The sequence below is a fragment of the Schistocerca americana genome, chromosome 4, assembly GCF_021461395.2.
Source record: "Schistocerca americana isolate TAMUIC-IGC-003095 chromosome 4, iqSchAmer2.1, whole genome shotgun sequence".
Lineage (NCBI taxonomy): Eukaryota > Metazoa > Arthropoda > Insecta > Orthoptera > Acrididae > Schistocerca > Schistocerca americana.
Window position 1 is genome coordinate 203,723,882 of NC_060122.1, and position 23,458 is coordinate 203,747,339.

The window sequence follows — 23,458 nt, forward strand, 5'->3', positions numbered from 1 at the left end:
CGGCGTTGCCTGGTGAAACGTTGTTGTAATGCCTCGTGTAAGGAGGAGAAGTGCGTACCATCACGTTATCGACTTTGATAAAGATCGGATTGTAGCCTTCGCGATTGCAGTTTATCGTATCGCGACATTGCCGCTCGCGTTGGTCGAGATCCAATGACTGTTAGCAGAATATAGAATCGGTGGGTTCAGGAGGGTAATACGAAACGCCGTGCTGGGTCCCAACGGCCTCGTATCACTAAGAGTCGAAATGACAGACATCTTATCCGCATGGCTGTAACGGATCGTGCAGCAACGTCTCGATCCCTGAGTCAACAGATGGGGACGTTTGCAAGACTACAACCATGTGCACGAGCAGTTCGACGACGTTTGCACCAGCATGGACTATTAGCTCGGAGACCATGGCTGCGGTTACCCTTGTCGCTGCATCACAGACAGGAACGCCTGCGATGGTGAACTCAACGACGAACCTGGGTGCACGAATGGTAAAACATCATTTTTTCGGATGAATCCAGGTTCTGTTTACAGCATCATGATGGTCGCATCCGTGTTTGGCGACATCGCGGTGAATGCACATTGGAAGAGTGTATTCGTCATCGCCATATTGGCGTATCACCCGACGTGATGGTATTTGGTGCCATTGCCTACACGTGTCTGTCACCTCTTGTTCGCATTGACGGCACTTTGAACAGTGGACGTTACATTTCAGATGGGATATGACCCGTGGCTAAATCCTTCATTCGATCCCTGAGAAACTCTACATTTTAGCAGGATATTGCACGACCGCATGTTGCAGGTCCTGTACGGGCCTTTCTGGATACAGAAAATGGTCGACTGCTGCCCTCACCAGTACATTCTCCAGATCTCTCACCAATTGAATACGTCTGGTCAATGGTGGCCGAGCAACGGGCTCGTCACAATACTCCAGTCACCACTCTTGATGAATTTTGTGGTATCGTGTTGAAACTGCATAGGCAGCTGTACCTGTACACGCCATCCAAGCTCTGACTCAATGCCCAAGCGTATCAATGCCGTTATTACTGCCAAAGGTGGTAGTTCTGGGTACTGATTTCTCAGGATCTACACACCCACACTGTGTGAAAATGTAACCACATGTCAGTTCTAGTATAATATATTTGTCCCATGAATACCCGTTTATCATCTGTATTTCTTCTTGGTGTCGCAAATTTAATGGCCAGTAGCGTAGTTAACGATGGGAATAGTGCAAAATACTGAACAAACTAGGCACGCCACTATCTTACCCATGTCAAATCAGACATTGGAGGGGATGCATGCAGAATTAGGCCCTGCCGTCACCGACCACTGGGAATCACTGACTGCCAAGGTAAATAGTAGCTGTCACGTAGCTGCTATGTCGCAACTTTAACACGTGATTAAGAGCGCTGCGTCGCTTCCTTACATCAAGAAATCAAAAATATGATTTTAAATAATCTGTCTTGCATGTAGTTAAACGTACAAGCAATCACAGTTTGTCAAAATGTCATGATGCTTCAAGACCAATTAACTAGTCATCGTGTTGTATACACTGTCATGTCTTGAATCTAACCATTTGCGCTTCTTTCATTACATTCAAAATTTGTGTTTTTTCTTTTCTGTGGAGGAGCCTTATGATGCTATGCCCCTCTTCCCATAGGTCGAAGATTAAAGGAGATTTAAGATGTTGCAGAAAATTTTACTGAAAGACCTACCACCTTTCCTGATGTATTTTTAGGGTCAATCGTTGCATTTGATGCAGTAAACAGCGGCTGCATTATATTTGTTACAGGAAGCGCTTTCTTTATGTATGTATTTTCCGCCCAGATTAGAAGAAATTAAATATACAGGAACGATGTTTTTGGATCTCATACAACGGCCAGTGTTCACCAAGATGGAATCAGAATATGGTAGTCTACTAGAAAATACCACTTTCTTTATCTGATTAGCTGGTTGAAGTGTTATAGCATCCCCCATGTACCCTTGTTGATAACAGTGAACGGCCTTGCTGCAGTGGTAACACCAGTTCTCGTCAGATCGCCGAAGGTACGTGCTGTCAGACTGCGCTGGAAGTTGGATGGATGACTGACCGGGTCTGCCCAGCGCTGTTGCCAAAATGTGTGCACTCAACCATTGTGAGGCCAGTTGAGGAGCTACTTGATTAAGAAGTAGTGGCTCCAATCGCGAGAAATGACAACTGCCAGGAGGGCGATGTGATGACCACGTGCCCTTCAATGTCCACATTCAGGCTGAAGACGACACAGCGGTCGGTCGGTACAGTTGGGCTTTCCGAAGCCTGTTCGAATGGACTTTAATGGTAGTAAATTCTACTTTATACCCATTTTGATAATCAGTATAGTATATGAGTGTGTATTCTTTATTTTGCGCCTATTTTGAAAGTGGGATTTCATACGATTCAACATAGCACGAAGTGCAGCTGGTTCATACATAAATAAATGGCGTGAATCATTATGAATAACCAACTCTGTCGTTGTAGACTTTCTTTTAGTGTCAAAACAGATTTCTTTTCTTTTCTTTGAAAACAGTGAGTGGTCCAAAAATAGAAGTGCTATCCTCTGTCTGCTGTAAGGTAAACTCTAACTTCTGATGCTGATCATTCAAGTGCAACTGAAATTTAACACACCATCCATATATATATTCCATATCAGTGCCCTACCAGCATGCTGAGGAAATTTTATATGCCCTTTGATTAAATAACGGAATAGTTCCAACACTTAAAGTTTTATTACCCAGCGACACAGCACAATATTTAAAGCACTGGATTTACTTTCGCGACTAGAGTGGATTAAATACCATGCTCGTTACCCACACCTATGTTTTCCGTGGTATTATAAAGTCTGTTAAGGAACGCTACACTTATTCCATCCGAGCAAGCGTTCCAACTCTCAAGATCTGCGCGCCTCATGCTAAATGGTTCCTACCTTCCCATTGTTTGAACTTTTCACTGGTATTTATGTTTTTAGAGTACCTTACGTTACTGAGAAGTACACAGTTGAGAACTGTGAGAAAGTTAACATCCTAACTGGGCAACACGAGATAGACGAAATTAAGGAATTCTGCTACCCAGGCAGAAAAACAGAACATGATGGAAGGAGAGTGGTGGACATAACAAACAAACTCTGGTGAAACGGGCATTACTGGACAAGAGAAGTCTGCTAATACCAAACATATTCCTTAGTTGTGCGAAGGCATTTCTAGCTGTGTATGTTTGGGGCTCAGCATTGTACGAGTATGGAAGTGAAACGTGAACTGTGGGAAAACAGGAAGAGAAGAGAATAGAAATGATTGAAATGTGGTGTTACAGAAGAATGTTGAAAATTATTTGGACCAAGAAAGGTAAGAAGTGTGGAGGTTCTCCGCAGGATGGGTGAGCAAAGGAACATGTGGAAAACACTGACAATAAAAAGGGACAGGATGATTCGACATCTATTAAGAAATCAGGGAACAGCTTTCATGGTACAAGAGTAAAAAATTGTAGATGAAGAGAGAAATTCGAATGCAACTGGCAAATAACTGAGGACATAGGTTGTAAGTGTTACTCCGAGATAGCTTGAGGCAAGGAAGGGATTAGTGGCGGGATACAAGGCAGTCAGAGGACTGATGACTCAAAAAAAAAAAATGTTTAAGGAAGGGAAGAAAAATAAGTTACTAAGTTCAGAATCAGAGATCTTTCTCAGACATTCGAACACTTTCAGATACTATACAGCAACCATTGCTACTCGTATATGGTGGACATATTAATTGAAATTGTGATAATACTAAAATTGTAGGAAAGTTGTCACAATACGATAAAGCATGCTGTTTGTAAACAACGCTTTTAGCTCATTTTTCAGAGTTGTTTCGCACATAAAATTCCAAGCTTCTAGTACTAAGGGACTAATCTTTACCTTCTAAATTGTTACTAAATGTGTTCCACTTGGAATGTAGTTCAGTACTGGCGATAGAAATGTAAAAATTTATGTAAAATATACTAGAGCTGTAACGTGCATAACATAACCGTACTACAATGCCGTATATTATCTGTAGCGTGCAAATGTCGTACGGTGAAGGCAAGATTCTTTGAGGCTAGTAGAATGTTGCTAGTTGAATCTCTCTTTACGAAATTGAGATAGTGCACGAGCTGTTTGGTTGTTCAAATGGCTCTAAGCACTATGGGACTTAACATCTGAGGACGTAAGTCCCCTAGACTTTGAAGTACTTAAACCTAACTAACCTAAGGACATCACACACATATCCATGCCCAAGGCAGGATTCGAACCTGTGACCGTAGCAGCAGCGCGGTTCCGGACTGAAGCGCCTAGAATTACAATTGGTTATTCTTAAGCAGGTTCCCCAATTTAACAAGTTGATTACTTACACGCTATAAGAGCTATTCATCCATGACTCTCAAGATACCAATAGCGCTAACTCTATAGTGTTTCAAATTCATTGTGGTGATGTTCGACACGGTTTCTAATCCGAAGTCCATTTCATCTGCGACCTCATTTCTCAAAATATTTGCAGAAAATTAATATGTCATAGGTGTACATAACCAGTTTTCGTTTTGTACTTACCATCCAGTACTGCATTGCAATCCTCAGATCAGAAATTACTTGTTGCTCTTCCAATAATTTGTTTCCAGTTCTCGAAAGATTAATGACAGGCATTACTTGATTATTTTTAAAATTCTGCGTTTAGGTATTAAATTTGTACAGGTTGCAAACAAATATACATCAGAGTGTAGATCCTACTAATTCACACTCTTGAACGAAGTTCCACGATCCCCGAAATTCATTTTGAAAATAAATGAAACATGATAACTGGTGTGAATCTTCAGGTTTTCGCGGCGCAAAGACTGCTCCATTAAATTTCGGGAATGCAGCCGCATAAATTCTGCTTCTTCTTCTAATATTTCGGCTGTATATCTTTCAGCCATCTTCAGAGAGAGTCGTACGGCTCTCTCTGAAGATGGCTGAAAGATATACAGCCGAAATATTAGAAGAAGAAGCAGAATTTATGCGGCTGCATTCCCGAAATTTAATGGAGCATGATAACTGGTGATTCATTATTAACCCTTATTTATCAGCGTGCGGGTACAGCACAATGATTAGTTTCGGTTCCTTTCCACAACAATCTTCAGATTGTTCAAATCGTAAAAAAAGCGGTACACAGGCAAGAAACTGACTTTTCCCGTGACTTGTCAGTCAGGTTGGACATGTGGCATTTTACTTTTAATCTTCGACTTCTGCACATTTTAAAAAGCTGACTATTTGAAAATCTCTGGCATGTGATGCAAGTTTTAGTAATTTAACTGGAAATGTTCCTTCTTATCCGGCCGTTGTTGCCGAGCGGTTCTAGGCGCTTCAGTCCGGAACCGCGTGACCACTACGGTCACTGGTTCGAATCCTGTCTCGGGCATGGTTGTTTGTGATGTCCTTAGGTTAGTCAGGTTTACGTAGTCCTAAGTTCTAGGGGACTGATGACCTCAGATGTTAAGTCCCATAGTGCTCGGAGCCAACTGAACCGATTTATGTTTCTTCTTAATTCCCGTCGTCTTGGGAGTTTACGGTATACAAACTGACTCGCTCATGATGACATTTTCGACTACATATTGCCATAATCTTCAGCACGTACAATGCAAATGCATTTCACTGCTTGACTACAGTTACCGGTGACGTTTGCCATTGCTTGTGCATCGCTTTTTACAATTTGAACGACCTCAAGATGGTTGTAAAAAACAACCGAAACTTGTCATCGTGCTGTAATTATTTACTAAAACTTGCGGTCTATACATAAAAGGTTTTTACATTAATTTTTTTAATAAATTACACTAAGACTGCCGACTTCTCCATCGCAATATGAGGTCTTTCTACTAATCTATACGGCTAAAGATCACCTTGCACTACTGCTTACTTACCAGCATAGTGTATAAAACGCAGACGGTGCAAACCAGAGGAGTGATCCAGTGGACACTGATTCCAGACACTGTGGAAAAAAAAAAAAAAAAAAAAAAAAAGATTCGATTAATATGGTTGTGGCTGCGGACAGTTCTACTACTGTTTAGTATGCGTACAATACTAACAAGGGATTTCACTGTGCCGTTTAATACGCTATTTTATTCATACAACAAAAAACTAGGCTGCCGAGCAACAAAATATATCTCACACGTTACAACATGCTCTATGTACCTGCTTTATGCTGAGGAAATACTACATTTTCTAAAAGAAACTGTAGCTGTATGTGTTTTTGCCAATGTAGATCGATGTTTTACTAAGATTGTAGTTAGTTTCAGTGTTAAAACCAACCTTGGCTTAGTGCGATAGCAGGCAAGTACACGTACAAAGGCATGTGAAGCACCAGATTGAGTGTGAAGAATCCAGATGCAAATAAGCGAATAGTACGGCTGAAGCGGCGCTCCAAGTACTGCAACAGAAGCACACGTTCCTCTGTAAGTCGGGCCTTGCTCTTGCGAACGTTTGCTGTTATTATTCTTCTACTATCAATTTCTTCTCTTTCAATATTTGTCCCACCTGTGTCGGGGGTTACTGCTGATTCACGTGTTGCGACCTTCTAATTTTTTATTTATTTATTTTTTTAAATTTGTTCCGGTAAAGAATCAATTCCAAAAACGGAAAGTAATGCCATGTGTCTGGAAACTGTACCCACATATTTTACGTATACTGGTGTGTAACTGATTATTTGTTGTGTTTCTGGGTTAGAGTTATGACATCAATCTGGCACTGCTTAGGGAACTGTCATATGACAAGCGATGTTAAGGCCCTCGGAGGGCACCAGTGATTTAGCTAGCTGCGTCTCGAAAGTGCAAGGGGCGTTCGATAAGTAATGCAATAGGTTTTTTTTCTGTAAGCATGTTGGCTTTCTTAAGGATACACCATATTATTCCCTACTCTTTTTGCTACAAAACCATATTTTTTAACGTACTCTATGTTCAGTGTAATGGCCTCCACGTCATCATACTGGGAGAGTTCGTATGTTCGCATTGGTACCTCTGCATTGGTCGACATCGCAGCTAGCTTCTTGCTGCTTCCATGACTTCCCCATCATTCACGTACTGCTTCACGTGGGGTGTAGCCTTCATTGAGCCAAACAAACGGAAGCTGCGAGCTCCTGGCTGTAGGATGGGTAAGGCACAAAGGCCAAAATAAGTTATGTGGGCTCCTGTCGGGTGAGCAGAGTTGTTTAAGACCTTGCGTTCTCACGGAGAAGGAGAAGTTCGTCTTGATTTTTGTGGCGAAGGACACGCTGAAGCCGTTTCTTAAATTTCCTGATGATAACACAATACACTTCAGCCTCGTTCGTTGCACCAAGAGGGAGCACATCAAACAGAATAGCGCCTTCAGAGTCCTAGACGACCATCACCACGACTTGAATTGCTGAGGGTGCTTTTTCGTTCTTCAGAAGAGAGGTGGTGTTGCGTCACTTCATCCACTTCCTTTTGTTTCCGGATACAAGTGATGAACCCAGGTTTCGTCGGTTGTGAAGATTTCGACACAAAATTTCCACTATCAGCCTCGAACCACACAAGCAATCCGCACAGATGGCCCTTCGTTGCTCTTTATGTTCTTCTGTTAGGCGTCGAGCAACCCAGTGGACACACCCTTTTTTGTCCCTAACTGGTGGACGAGTGTCAGCACTAGCGACTGAGACGTCCAGATCAGCAGTGACGTCTTGCATTCCGAGCCGTCGATCACTTCGAATGAAAGTGTCCGCACTTTAAAATAACTCAAGGGTCACAGCTGTGTGCCACCTGCCCGCACGCGGGGGATCGCACAGGTTTGAGCCTCGCCCAAAGACTCACAGGTCTATAGGTCACTGGCAACAAGTGCCCATGAATATCTGCGATGTTATGTTTTTCCGCCAAAAGAAACTCAATGACAGCTCACTCCTTGGAACGTACCTCCTTTATAGACGCCATTTTAAGGGCTACTTATAGCGACACCACCTTTCGCAACTTCATGGAAATGTAGGACATGAAGCGAGAATATTCCACGGTGTTAGCGGAGAAAATTTAATTGTTGCATTAGTTAGTGAACGTCCAAAGGGAGTAAGAACATTTCTAGGCAAAGCGGTCCTGAGAAGGTCTAGTGACATAGGCGATTTAAATCGAAATTCAGTATATACTACTGGCCATTAAAATTGCTACACCACGAAGATGACGTGCTACAGACGCGAAATTTAACCGACAGGAAGAGATGCTGTGATATACAAATGATTAGCTCTTCAGAGCATTCACACAAGGTTTGCGCCGGTGGCGACACCTACAACGTGCGGACATGAGGAAAGTTTCCAACCGATTTCTCATACACAATCAGCAGTTGACCGGCGTTGTCTGGTGAAACGTTGTTGTGATTCTTCGTGTAAGGAGGAGAAATGCGTACCATCACGCTTCCGACTTTGATAAAGGTCGGATTGCAGCCTATCGCGATTGCGGTTTATTGTATCGCGACATTGCTGCTCGCGTTGTTAGAGATCTAATGACTGTTAGCAGAATATGGAATCTGTGGGTTCATGAGGGTAATACGGAACGCCGTGATGGATCCCAACGGCCTCGTATCACTAGCAGTCGAGATGACAGGCACCTTATCCGCATGGCTGTAATGGATCGTGCAGCCACGTCTCGATTCCTGAGGCAACAGATGGGGACGTTTGCAAGACAACAGCCATCTGCACGAACAATTCGACAACGTTTTCAGTAGCATGGACTATAAGCTCGGAGACCATGACTGCGGTTATCCTTGACGCTGCATCACAGACAGGAGCGCCTGTGATGGTGTACTCAACGACGAACCTGGGTGCACGTATGCAAAACGTCATTTTTTCGGATGAGTCCAGGTTCTGTTTACAGCATCACGATGGTCGCATCCGTGTTTGGCGACATCGCGGTGAACACACATTGGAAGCGTGTATTCGTCATCGCCATACTGGCGTATCACCTAGCGTGATGGTATGGATTGCCATTGGTTACAAGACTCGGCCACCCTCTTGTTCGCATTGACTGCACTTTGAACAGTGGACGTTACATTTCAGATGTGTTACGACCCGTGGCTCTACCCTTCATTCGATCCCTGCGAAACCCTACATTTCATCAGGATAATGCACGACCGCAGGTTGCAGGTCCTGTACAGGCCTTTCTGGATACAGAAAACGTTCGACTTTTGCCCTGGCCAGCTCATTTTCCAGATCTCTCTCCAACTGGAAACGTATGGTCAACGGTGGGCGAGCAACTGGCTCGTCACAACACGCCAGTCACTACTCTTGATGCACTGTGGTATCGTGTTTAATCTGCATCGGCATGCGTGAAAATGTAATCACAAAAAAATGGCTCTGAGCACTAGGGACTTCTGGGGTCATCAGTTCCCTAGAACTTAGAACTACTTAAACCTAAGTAACCTAAGGACATCACACACATCCATGCCCGAGGCAGGATTCGAACCTGCGACCGTAGAGGTCGCGCGGTTTCAGACTGTAACGCCTAGAACCGCTCGGCCACTCCGGCCGGCATGTAATCACATGTCAGTTCTAGTATAATATATTTGTCCAATGAATACCCGTTTATCATCTGCATTTCTTCTTGGTGTAGCAATTTTAATGGCCAGTAGTGTATCTAGGCAAAGTGGTCCTGAGAAGTTTTAGTGATATAGGCAATTTAAACCGAAATGCAATATACTTTTTTTAGGAAACCTACTAAATTTTGTAAAGTTATGTTTAGAACATAAAGAAATCTCTTACTTCTCAGTTTCTACTGTTAAATGGCCTGTAGCTGCTTTCGTAAATGCTATATACTGGTACCTGTGATAATCGCAATAAAAATGTTAACTCTTTAAAAATCTTTTCACCAAATATATACAATCAGCGGACAATAAAAACAGAATCTGACGTAAAACAGTCCCATTCTTTAGAAAAGATGGACCTGATTGCATCATTAAATACATTAATAAATGAATTAATTACATAGCTTAAGACAACATTCTACGTTAATCTAGGCCGCCACAGACTAGTACAAAACCGATTATTTTTGACCAAGGCACTATCAAAAAGTACATGCACCATAGTTTTACATCGCTCTTGTTGTGAGTGGTATGGGTATTATGGAAAACTAGTACAAAACCGATTATTTTTGACCAAGGCACTGTCAAAAAGTAAATTCATCATAGTTTTATATCGTTCTCGTTGTGATTGGTATGGGTACTATGGAATTCTAAAGGAAACGAGGAAGTATGTTGATTACGGTAGTTTCTTTAAAAAACACCATAGTCGTAATTTACTGACGGTAAAGACAACAGACGGTATGATCGCATTATTTATAGCTATTTTCATTTTGTATAATGATAAAGTAAATCCTGATACGACTTCAGTTGTTTTGGAATTCACCTCATAAGTTGATGTGAGCTGCAAATCGAAGGAACAGGAAGAAACACGTAGTTGGTGATGAGTGCGAAAATGACTGATAAGCAAACCCATCCGTAGACGCTGCCGTATAGGTATACTTCTGCAGGTACTCCCATCAGCGTGGTTCCAGAGGTATGACTGTGAATCGCAGGTTTACATGCATGAAAGAAAAAATATCATAAATATGAGAGTGATGTTCAACGTATCGGTCTGTTATGTACACAAATATGAACCTAAGTTTCAAAATTTACTGGCCCATAAACTAATAATGACTGAAAAGATGAGGTGAGACATACATGTGTAGTGAAGAAATACTCAAGGATGCAAAACGTGTCATAAAATAAAAATACGTAACACATATTAACAAAAAATGTATATAATACTTCCACTTCCGAAGATCCCAAGTGAGGTGCTGTTCGTGGATGTTGAATAGGTCATCTTGAAGCAATGGCTTCATAAAAATAGAATGAAACCGCATAATCCCAATACTGAAAATAAGAGGAAGTACTCACTGAATCACGAATAATGCCAGTAAAGTGTTTTATTTGCTAGCCTGTGTAGTAGATGCTGTTCCAAAGTTCCCGTTACAAACTTCTAGGACCTTTAGGGGAGACTGAGTACATAATAATTTGAGTATGAAGTCATGTCGGGAAACGTACTGTTTACGTATTACGACGGTTTTAATTCAGATGTGTAATGCATCCACTTCTGCTGAGGGAAGAGTTGCTTGTCCTGGTATGCTATAGGGTAGGTAGAATGACAATTACTCCGTCAGACGGTCACCTGATGTTGTTATGCATCAGTACTGTTACGTACATACAGTATTCTGGATTATTTTCTGTTTTGGGATAAAGTAAAGACGAAATGTTTAAGTGTTAACACATACAATTGTGCTTCAGTGATAAATGGACTTTCCGCCATGTTTTCTTTCGTATTGTTGCCTAATAACTATACTGCATCACACCTAATTCAATTCCTCAAGTAGAAGTGGGCGATTTAAACATCCGAAATCAAATCGTCGTAGAAGGAAACGGTAAGTTTCCGGACATGATTGCCTGCTGAGAATATTATGTACTCATTAATGAAATTTTCACTCTGCAGCGGGATGTGTGCTGATATGATAAGTTCGTATCAGCGCAGAGTGGAAGTTTCGTTCTGGAAACATTCCTCACGCTATTGCTAAGCCATGTCTCGGCAATATCCTTTCTTCCAGGAGGACCGGTTTTGCAAGTTTCGCAGGAGAGCTTCTGCGAAGTTTGGAGGGTAGGAGGCGAGGTACTGGAACTAAAGCTGCGATGATTGTCTTGAGTCGTGCTTGGGTAGCTCAGTCGGTAGAGGATATGCCCGCGAAAGGCAAAGCTCTCGAGTTCGAGTCTCGGCCCAGTACACAGTTTTAATCTACCATGATGTTTAATATGTGCATATACCGGGCTGCATTCTGGAAACATCCACCAGTCTGTGGCTAATCAGTGGTGACGGTACTGACCCGTCTCCAGAGAGTACCGCACCACAGTCGATAAGCCGCCGCTCGGAGTGGCCGCTTCGAAAAAGGCGCCATGTTACGGATTGCATGGCCACTACCGCCGGAGGTTCGAGTTCTCCCTCGGGCATGGGTGAATATGTGTTGTTCTTAGCATAAGTTAGTTTTAGTAAAGTCTAGGGACCGATGACCTCAGCAGTTTGGTCCCTTAGGACTTCACACATTTGAACTTTTTTTCGATAAGACGCGCCCGAAACACTCGTAGCTCAGCAGATGTAAGGATTGTAAGTACGAATTATATCGAGGTACGTCAGAAGACGCAGCTGCCAACCTATGCCCATCACATGTGTGGATAACGATTGGTCGATGCCCCGTTAAACACCGTAGCCCTGAACTACGGCGGACAGATCTCTTCAGTGTCCCGAGTCTACAAGCTGCAGTGTTCGTCGGTCGCCTCAGAGACTTAGGCTCCTTACAGATTGTAGGCCAACTCTGGACCCTATTTAGGCATCACTAAGAGGAACAACAACAGGACTTCAGTATTTTAGAGAATTTGTGATAATTTCAACGTCTAATTATGTTGGACATTTCACTAGAAGAAACATCATTTGAGTATTTCTTTATGTGTAATAAATATTTTATTACTAACTGTTGGAAATCTTTCTGATTGACGGTAACCTACGCCCTCCTACTACATCCCAGCATAAGCCATGTCTCAGCAATATCCTTTCTTGCAGGAGTGCAAGTTCTACAAGTTTCGCAGAAGAGCTGCTGTGCAGTTCGGAAGATAGGAGACGAGGTGCTGGCGGAACTAAAGCTGTGAGGAGGGGTCGTGAATCGTCCTTGGGTAGCTCAGTCGGTAGAGTACTTGCCCGCGGTGGGAAAAGGTCCCGAGTTCGAGTTCTGGTCCGGCACACAGTTTTAACGTGCCAGGAAGTTTCATATTATCTACTCACTCCCTCTACAAGTCCTAGAAGTTTGTATCGAGGTATTCTGAACATCCTGTGTTTTTTTCCACTAACATGAACAATGGAAACTTATCTGAGGATTAACGGTAAACGGATAATAAGGAACCATCTTCTGCTGTCGCTCTTCTTCGTTGTCACACAGCTGGCTGCAATAATTTGCTGGTCTGGATCCGAAGACGATACTGCGAAAGTTGCGGAAGACTTCAACGGTGACGACAGCAGTTGCCAACAGGAGGACGGGATATAAAAGGATGGGATAAATTTCTCATACATAGTAACGTCTCTCACCTAGATACTTGTGACATTGCGACAGGAAATGCTCTCATGCGTTTGCCGCCGTGCAGGTAGTCCACTTGGGTAGTATTCTTGGCGCGACCAAACACGCCAAAATAAATACCGATGGCTGCGGAAAGGCCCAGCATGAGTGCGAACGACAGGTGGTCCACCCATCCGAATAGCATGTGTTGCGTCAACTGCGAGTTCACACTTGCGTTGAATGTCATATTGCTGTCAGAGACGTCTGGAGCTTGTAGTAGATACCTGAAAAGATCAGCACGGTATATGATAAATGTAGTAGCTACCTTCCACAGCTACTGCATTTGAGTTTAATAATCATCTCTTGGATATAGTCTTCCTTCTGCATCTGCAAAGAAAAATTGAGACTAGCATCCTATATCAAGATACAATAATTTATTTATCTTATATCTATACACGTTTCAGCATTTTAGGTACTATTTCGGTGTGGTTTTTTTTTTTCTCTGTTAGTCTGCCTGAAAAGGTTTTATTACATGATAAAGTCTTATTTCATCATGAAAGGAACATGAAAAAATTTGAATTTAATAGTTGAGGCAATAATATTAAACATAATACGTGTTTGAACATGTCTCCTACAACGTTGAACAAGATCACTCAGATAATTTAAGTTATACGATAAAAGCACGATATCAGATTTAAAAAATTTAAACAGAAATTTAAAAAACTGAAAAATACAAAAAGCTGAATATAGTATATTATATATATGATATTACTAGCAATAAATAACTGATATCATTATGTGCATAAATAATTGTGTAGCCATGGTACATTATTTACCTATTTAGTATCGTACACCAAATTTAGCATTGGGGACCTAACATTAGACGAATGATATTTCCTTGATGAAATGTATAAAAGCATTTGCCTGTATACGTAAGGGGTATCCCTTCTAAGAGTGTTTGCAATTTGCAGCTTTAGTCACCACAGACATATACTGCCCATCACGTCTTTCACGCGACGCCCAACGTTGACCGAAAGCGTTGGTTTCCGTCCTGTTAGGAACAAAATGTTTTCTTCAAGCGGAAGTATGACTGCCTGTTTGATAGAGCGGTTCCAAATTAGAGTAGTGCGATATTCATTTTACCGACAGTTATTAACAGGGGTATTAAAATATGAAGAATATCCAGTATTGCATAAGCTAATGAGCAGCGCTGCTGCATGGCAGCAGTCTGCTCAGTCGTTGCTGGAGTTCTGGATGTTCTTCGCGTTTTACTTTCCTTACATGTAAATAAAACGAATGACGCATAGGACCTATTTGGAATAGCTCTTTCGAATAGGGAGGCAAAAGGATCTGAAAAACCTTTTTTTTTTTCGTAATGAGAAACAATCAGACGCTTTCCGTCCCCACTGGGCGTTGCATGAAAAGACATGCTGAGCAATATTTTTTTGCACTCATTCCAGCTACACAGTACGAACACGAAGTTACAAATATCTTTCGAGACATCAGAGACATCTGCTGAGATACCTAACGACTCTTTGGTTGGACACCCTGCATACGTATATAAAATGGATGTGTGTGTGTGTGTGTGTGTGTGTGTGTGTGTTCAGCATGCTGCCGCGAAAGAACCCGAGGACACATGTATTTATGTATACTCCACTCCTCCTCCTAAAGCACTGGATGTATTTCAACCAAATTTGGTGCATAGTCTGGAAAGAAATACAGCTGGGGGGAAGGGAGGGGGGGGGGGGTAAAAACCACCTAACACCCATTCGGCGTGGCTGCCATAGGAGTAGGTGGACACAGGAAGAAGATGAGATGTACAGAGAGAGGGGAGTAGGAGATGGACAGACTGAGACTGAGTAAGAGGAGACGGACAGAAAGAGATGGGTAGAAGGAGTTAGAGAGGGGTGACACCATTTGGACAGAGGGAGAAGAAATTGGACAGAGTTAGGGGAGGAGGAGTTAGATTGGGGTAAGTTACGAGATGGCCAGAAAGGGAGGGGACGAAGATTTGGACAGAGAGAAGGAGTAGAGGAGATTGACAGGAGGATGACATGGGGTAAAGGAAATGAACAGAAAGTGGGTGGTGAAGGACATTGATAGAGAGGATGAGGAGGCGATGGATAGAGACAGTGATGAAGAGAAGATGGACAGAGAAGGGATAAGTAAATGAATAGAAAGGAGTAGATGAAAATGGAAGGGGACGTGAAAGGCAGGTAGAAGAGGGAGACAGTGTGAGTTGGAAGACGCGGAGTTCGTGAGGAAGTAGGGGGAGGAGGGACACGTTGTGAAGAGGCATGTAAACGAAGGAATGTAAGCGTAAATTAGCATCCTGTTATCACTGCGTTTCCGATAAAAGTAGTTTTAACCTGAATGTACCGAATGTATATCACCCTTCGTAAGTATTTTTCTTTTTTTTTAGACATACTAATAAAATCCCCAAAAGTACGCTATTCTTACGTAAAATGGAAATTATTGAACATTTTCTGGCAAAAATTATAAAAGAAATATGGATATTAACATTCTGCTGTATACAACCAGACCAGACTACTGTAGCAAATAGCATATCTGGAGTAATTTGATATCGGTCAACAGTAGATGCATTATAGCTTCCAGCACCAGGCTACAGGTGCGCTTTCGGTCGAGCCACTAAACGTTCCATCCAGGTAAATGGGCTCATTCGCAAGCTGGCCATGCCTGCTGTCAGCAACATATTCGACACGGTTCATAAGACCTCAGCTAGAACCGATAAACCATAGTAAATTTAAAAGGGAAGGTCGGAAAGGGAAACAGCATTTTCTGAGAGAAAAAATAACACAAAGACTAATTTTCCTAAAATAGGTGAAAACGAGTGAAAGAACAACCATTCCTGTCATCTTAATGATCGCATAGTACTTTATGGAATACTGGTAATGCTGAGTGCACACTTCGGTTTTATATTGTGTAAATTGTGATGTTATCGAAATTATGAGAGTTTATAGTTCTAAAAATTAATATCATGACGCCAGCATTTCTCAGTTTCTATACGAAAACTTTTCAGGTTCTATTTAGTCTGGAATGTATGTCCTTAGATATTATGACTGAGTAATGCGCACATTCATATTGATACCTTTGCTTCCGGAACGCCTTTGTGTTTTGTTACCTAATTAGCGTTTGTATGGCACTTCGAGCAGGTTTCAAGCGTATACGCACCTCACGTGTGAAGAAGTGGAAGATGGAAGAACTAAGAAATGAAGAGATACGCTTGAAGTTTTCTGCGGTTAGATATTGCGATAACAAGTACCAAAGCAGGCAGTTTAGCTGAGCAGGAACGGATATCTCTAAGAAGGCCAATCACAGAAATTGGAATAAAAAACATAGGTATAAAAAGGGCAACTGCGAGAAACAATAGATAACACATAAAGTACTTCAGTTGCTGGATGAAAGAATGAAGTGCAATAATGTTCAGGGAAATTCATCAATACAGAAGTACAAGACCCTCAGGAGTGAAATAAATAGGAAGTGCAGGGAATCTAAGACGAAATGGCAGTATTAAAAACGTGTAGAAGTCGAAAAAGAAATGATTGTTGGAAGGACTGACTCAGAATGAAGAAAAGTCAAAACAAGAGTGTTAAAATTAAGAATGCAATGGAAATTCCATTGCTAAATGCAAAGGAGAGAGCAGATACGTGGAGAAAGTACCTTGAAGGCCTCTCTGAGGGAGAAGACCTGTCTGATGTGATAGGAGATGAAACAGGAGTCGATATAGAAGAGATAGGGGATCCAGTATTAGAATTAGAATTTTAAAGAACTTTGGAAGACTTAAAAGCAAATAAGGCAGAGGGGACAGATAACATTGCATCAGAATTTCTAAATGGCTCTGAGAACTTAGAATAACTTAAACCTAACTAACCTAAGGACAGCACACACATCTATGTCTGAGGCTGACAGGTTGTGTGGTATATATATATATATATATATATATATATATATTCTTGAATTAATAATGGGCATCAACAGTCCTGAGAAAAAATGATATCATAGTAACCTAGTTTGCTGTCTCCCCATAAAGGCAAAAATCTTGAGATACAACTCTGAAGGATTACTTGCCTTATGTCACTAGCAAGAGATTGTGGAAGAAAAACTTGTTTCATTCAGTAGTACCTTTTCGGAAATGTATCCACACAGTGATATACGAAATTAAAATTACCAAGAAGAAAACTGAAGAAGACTCACACCCATCTATTCTTCAGCATTTTTCTGTAGCACATTTCAAAATCTTCTATTCTCTTCTTGCCGCTACTACTTATCGTCCACATTTCACTTCCGCACGTGGCTATGCTTTGGACACATACACGCAGATATGACTTCTTAACACTTTAAATTTATTTTAGATGTTAATGAATCGCTGTGTTGAGAAAGTCTTTTCTTGCCATTGCTAGTCTACATTTTATATCCTTTCTACTTCGACCATCAACAGTTATTTTTCCGTCCAAACACAAAAATTCATCAACTACTTTTAGACTCTCGTTTCCTAACCTAATTTCTTTAGCAACACCTAATGTAATTAGACTACTTCCCACTACCCTTGTTTAACTTTTGTAGATATTCATATAACTCTAGGCTGTTCAGCAGATATAAAGTGAGAAAAGTTTTAACAATAAACATTTATTTCTTAATATCATATAAAAATTTACTGTCTTTTATTGCAGAGTTACTGTAGCTATCTACGCTAAACACACCGAATATGCCACGGTACTTTCTGTAATTAACATATCAATACTTCACAAATTTCCTGCAGAGTCCCATTTTCCCTCACATCCTGTTTGTAGAATAAGATTTTTCGCAGGAATGTTTCAAATTGTATGATATCTGCCTCATTTCTGTTGATTCAGACACACTCAATCTTTAGGTGATTAAACGCCATCACGCACCACTTTAACAGTTTGCATCATCACAAATATTCCGCTAAGGACCTTTTATTGCGCACAACGGTAAGACATGTTAGCTGCTTATAGTCCCTTGTAGCATGGTTACAGTATTGTTTAGGTTTGTACTTTTATGACCTTCATCTTCTACCAACCATGTGCTGTAGTATGCGGACGGAACAATGCTTCATATTTACTCCCAGAAGTCAGCAGCAAACAGACATCTCCCTCTGGTAAGCCAAAGGAAACGCATTACTATCGCTGATATGTGCTTTATGTGTTATGATATCCCTGACTCTTCCAGTCTACCTGCATTCCCCAAGACGTATCGGATTTCTGTGCTCCTGTAGTGCGTCCAAGCAAGCATTAATATCTCCCATGTTCATTATGCCGGGTGATCAAAAAGTCAATATAGCTTTGAAAACTTAATAAACCACGGAATAATGTAGATAGAGAGGTAAAAACTGACACACATGCTTGGAATGACATGGGGTTTTATTAGAACCAAAAACAAACAAAGTATTGCTAGACGCGTGAAAGATCTTTTGCAAGCGTCGTTTGGTGACGATCGTGTGCTCAGCCGCCACTTTCATCGTGCTTGGCCTCCCAGGTCCCCAGACTTCAGTCCGTGTGATTATTGGCTTTGGGGTTACCCGAAGTCGCAAGTGTATCGTGATCGACCGACATCTTTAGGGATGCTCAAAGACAACATCCGACGCCAATGCCTCACCATAACTCCGGACATGCTTTACAGTGCTGTTCACACCATTATTCCTCGACTACAGCTATTGTTGAGGAAAGATGGTGGACATATTGAGTATTTCCAGTAAAGAGCATCATCTTTGCTTTGTCTTACTTTGTTATGCTAATTATTGCTATTCTGATCAGATGAAGCCCCATCCGTCGGACATTTTTCGAACGTGTGTATTTTACTGGTTCTAATAAAACCCCACGTCATTCCAAGCATGTGTGTTAATTTGTACCTCTCTATCTACATTATTCCGTGATTTATTCAGTTTTCAAATCTATACTGACTTTTGATCACCTGGTATTAGCACTGCTTCCTGTCCAGTGCAGTACGTACTAAGATCGGTTCACTCCCAAGTGTTTTCTGTAGAGCTCAGTTCGCAAACTGAGTCCACTCTCTTTAACGTTTCCTGTGTCCGCCCCGATAGCTTGAGTGGTCAGCGTGACGGTTTGCCGTCCTATGGGCCCGTGTTCGATTCCCGACTGGATCGGGGATTTTCTACTTTCAGGGACTGAGTGTTGTGTTGTCTTCGTCATCATTTCTGCCTCATCCGGCGTGGAGGTCGCCCAATGTGACGTCTAATGTAATAAGAACTTCACCAAGGCGGCCGGACCTGCCCTGCAAGGGGCCTCCCGGCCAATGACGCCAAACCTCCATTTCATTTCCATCGTTTCCTGTGCTCCCGTTTCGTGTACTCTATTGCAACTCCTGACAGGTTGACGAATGTTTGGATAGAAGCCTTCAACGTGATCAGTTATTTTACATAGATTCAGAATTTTGTCGGGTTCTCGGCAACGTCTTTCCTTTAAGTATGACTGTGTAAGTTAGTGTAAGCTTCGATCTTTTTTATAGCCACACGAATTCCTACTAACTTCGTTTGTTGGCATTTAAAACTTCGTTTTCGAACCGAGAGTGCAACAATCTTTGCTTCCTTGGCATTTTCCGAATGTTCTTATTAAACCACGATGGGTCTTTTCCGTCCTTAATCCACTTACTTGGCACATACATCTCCAGAGCGTGATTTAGAGTCAGTGCCCATAAATGCTCTGCGTCTATCGTACTGGAACTAAATGTAGTCAATTCACTGTCTAAGTTATTTGGTACAACTGCTTATGTCGTCCTTCCAACATAAATACTCTCCTAGCCTACTTGGTGGATTTATTAACTTTTGTTATCATTGTCGCTGCGATGAAATGACCATCACTAAGCCTTGTCACTTACTTACGCAATTTACCATAAACATTTCACAATAATATGTCTAAAAGTAAATAAAAGTTCGACAGCAACAGAAGTTGATGAAAATTTTGTCAGATATAAAAAAATGCCGTAACGGCTCAAATCGTTCAAATGGCTCTGAGCACTATGGGCCTTAACATCTGAGGTCATTAGTCAATGCCGCAACAATAAGTACCAATGAGCTGAAGTCCCTTTCACAAAAGGTGTCAAGCATTCCCACAATGCTACACAAGAAAATTATCTTTGTTGTGCAAGATGCGCAAGGAAAGATGTAAGTTATTTAACATAGCAGTTATGAGAGGTTCAGTGTCCCCTTAAGCCTTGCTTGTTGTTGCAGGTTATGACGAATAAAAGTACCAATGACAGCTGGCAGTAATTGCCATTTTCAAGGCTTCCAGCCGCATCTCCAGGGGCCGGCTACATATTTAAGCACTTTAATGCAATGATAAAATACATTGAAGTTTTCTTCTGTTATAAACGATAATTTGAGGACTTAAACTCATGAACATCGTTACATAAATCCATGATAATTGAACCTAACGGTATAAGTAAATGTGTTGACAGCCTGAGAATATTGTCAAAACTTAAAAGGTGGCAATTTTTCAAATTTTTTTTCTTTATTGAGTTTCGATTCCCCCTGAAGGGGGCGGGCTGGCAGCAGCTTATTACGCCGCTCTTCAGCCTACATTATTTGTTTTAAAAAGATGAAGATAATAAATAATAAATAATAAAAGTTGGCGATAAAATCGATGACTTAAAGGTAAAATGGCGGAAAATTGTGGAACTTAAAACATAAACGAAAGGGTTGATGATGCTAATAAAATACACAGGAAGCAGAAAAATAATAGACAGACAATTAAAAAACACGGCGACAGTCTGGTTTCTGTTCGCAAGAGATATAAAATTCACGTCCAGCGACAGAATGATTTCTGTTCACAACACTTTGGAAAGACGTACAACACTGAACACTCACTTAAACGCTGCACTAAAAAGTTGGCACAAATACGACATACCACAGCCAAGAGCAGGTGGGGGAAACTGGACAGAAGGTGGGAAAATGAAAAAGGGACAAAGGAGATGAAAAGCGAAAGGGGGAGGGGGAAAGGAGCCACTGGAGGATGAGGACCCATAAGAGGGGTGGGGGTGCTGAGCAGACGCGACAGGGAGTGGGGAAGGCCGAGGAGGGGAATACAAAAGGAATCAGGGGGGAGAAGGGAGGTAGGCAGAGGTTAGGTGGGGAGAAAACGCAGGATGGAAGGAAGGGGAGGAGGGAGCCCAGGGAAAGGAGGGAGGAAAGGAGGGGGGGGTGAGGATGGGTGAGGATCAGGGTTGACAAGAGGGATAAATGTACGGAGACAGGGCATCATCCAGAGGGAGAGTTGATGGAAGCCACCTTGGGAAAGGAGATGAAGGGTGTAGAGACGGAGGGTAGGGGGGACACAACAGTGAAGATGTGGCAGGGGGCGGGGATGGGAGAGGAGAGGAGCAACCAGGGGGTGAGGGAGATCAAGGTGGCATGAGGTGTAGAGTACGTGGATATGTTCGAGGAATAGGAGCAGATGGGGAAAGGAATGAGGTCATAGAGGATGCGCTTGGGGGACGGGAGGTGTATACGGAAGGCGAGGCAGACTGCATGACGCTCAAGGATCTGGAGGGACTTATATAATTTGGGGGGGGGGCAGATATCCTGGCAGGACTGGCATAACAGAGGATGGGACGGATAAAGGATTTGTAGGTGTGGAGGATGGTAGAGGGGTGCAACTCCCATGTCCGGTCAGAGAGGAGTTTGAGAAGTCAGAGGCAGTTGTGGGCTTTGGATTGGATGGAGCGGAGATGAGGGATCCAGGTGAGGTGACGGTCGATGGTGAGGCCAAGGTAGGTGAGGGTGGGGATGGGGTGAACAGGACGGGTGCAGATGGTAAGGGAGAAATCCAGGAGCCAGAAGGAGCTAGTGGTATGACCTACAATGATTGCCTGGGTCTTGGAAGGATTGATTTTCAGGAGCCACTGGTTATACCATATGGCAAAAAGCTCAAGGTGATTCTGGAGAAGACGTTGGGACCGTTGGAGGGTAGGAGTGAGGGCGAGGAATTCGGTGTTATCGGCATATTGCAAGAGGTGTACTGGAGGGGGGGTTGGGGCATATCTGCTGTGTACCAGAGGTAGAGGAGAGGGAGAGGACAGAGCCCTTGGGCACACCTGCAGAGGGGCAGAAGGTGTGGGAAATGGCATTATGGATGGTAACATAGAAGGGGCGGCGGGAGAGGAAGGAGGCCATCAGATGGATGTAGTTGGAAGGAAGGGCGTAGGTTTGGAGTTTAAACAGGAGACCGGGATGCCAGACGCGGTCGTAGGCCTTTTCAAGGTCGAGGGAGACAAAAATGGCGGAGTGATGGGAGTTAACCTGGAGGGAGAGGAGATGAGTGAGGCGGAGGAGTTGGTCATCGGCAGAGAAGGAAGGTCAAAAGCCACATTGGGTGTCGGGGAGGAGGTGGTGATGGATGAGGATGGATTCCAAGAGCTTGCTGAATACTGATGTGAGACAGATAGGAAGAGGCATCAGATGGAGGCTTGTTGGGTTTGGAGAACATCAGGATATGGAAGGTTTTACACAGGTCGGGGTAGAAGCCAGTGGCAAGGATGACATTGTAGAGGGTGGCAAGGACTGAAACGAAGGAGGGAGGTCAGTGTTTGAGATGGCGGTAGGTAATGCAGTCGTGGCTGGGAGCAGTGTTGCGTTTAGTGCGGAGTGTGAGGCTGATGTCCTGTGTAGTGATGGGAGTGTTAAGTTCAGATGGTGGTGTGTGGGCATAGTACTGGAAGCTAGGAGCAAGGGGAGGAACAGAGGTATTCGTACTGTCCATGACGTCAGGGAAGAGGGAATAATCAAAGTGGGGATCATCTGGGATGGGAAAAACATCAGAGAGGTGAGAGGCAAAGTGGTTGGCCTTACTGAGGTAGTCAGGAAAGGGATGTTCATCAAGGAGGGGAGGATACTGGTGGGTGGGGCGGTTCCCGGTAAGGCGGTGGGAACTACACAAATACTTGGAAGAGTTTATGGGGAGCGTGGTGTTGAGTTGTGTACATGTATGGCGCCAGGTATGGCGTTTCTTCGCAGTAAGCAGGTTGCGGATGTGTCGTTGTACTTGCCGGTGGCGGGTAAGTGTGTCCCGGTCACGAGAGCGGAGAAAAGGGCGGTAGAGGCGGCGGGACTCTCGAAGAAGGAGGACGGCCTGTGGAGGCAGGGCGGGGCGGTGAGGGTGGATGGCTTTGATGGGGGTATGGGTGGCGACGGCGTCAGACAAGGTCTGGTACAGGAAGGCAGCAGTGCGAGAGATGTCATCAGGAGATTGGAGGGTAAGGTCGTGGCCTTAAGGTGGCGATGTTAATATGCTCAAAGATAGATGCATATGCAAGCATCAGTAAGAAAAGGGAACGGCGCTGAGGCTAAGACCAATTTCG

General features: G+C 42.9%; 1 protein-coding gene across 1 annotated transcript in view; it reads right to left on the minus strand.

The window, feature by feature from the left end:
• The window catches only part of LOC124613349 (sodium-coupled monocarboxylate transporter 1-like), a 119,163-nt gene extending 98,763 nt beyond the window's left edge, over nt 1-20,400 (minus strand). Inside the window, exons 1-4 of the mRNA XM_047142045.1 lie at nt 20,354-20,400; nt 13,146-13,389; nt 6,297-6,414; nt 5,909-5,976 (exon numbers count right to left, since the gene is read on the minus strand). Coding sequence (XP_046998001.1) covers nt 5,909-5,976; nt 6,297-6,414; nt 13,146-13,389; nt 20,354-20,400 — 477 coding nt within the window. The remainder of the gene's footprint in view (nt 1-5,908; nt 5,977-6,296; nt 6,415-13,145; nt 13,390-20,353) is intronic.
• Nucleotides 20,401-23,458: the final 3,058 nt, after the last annotated feature.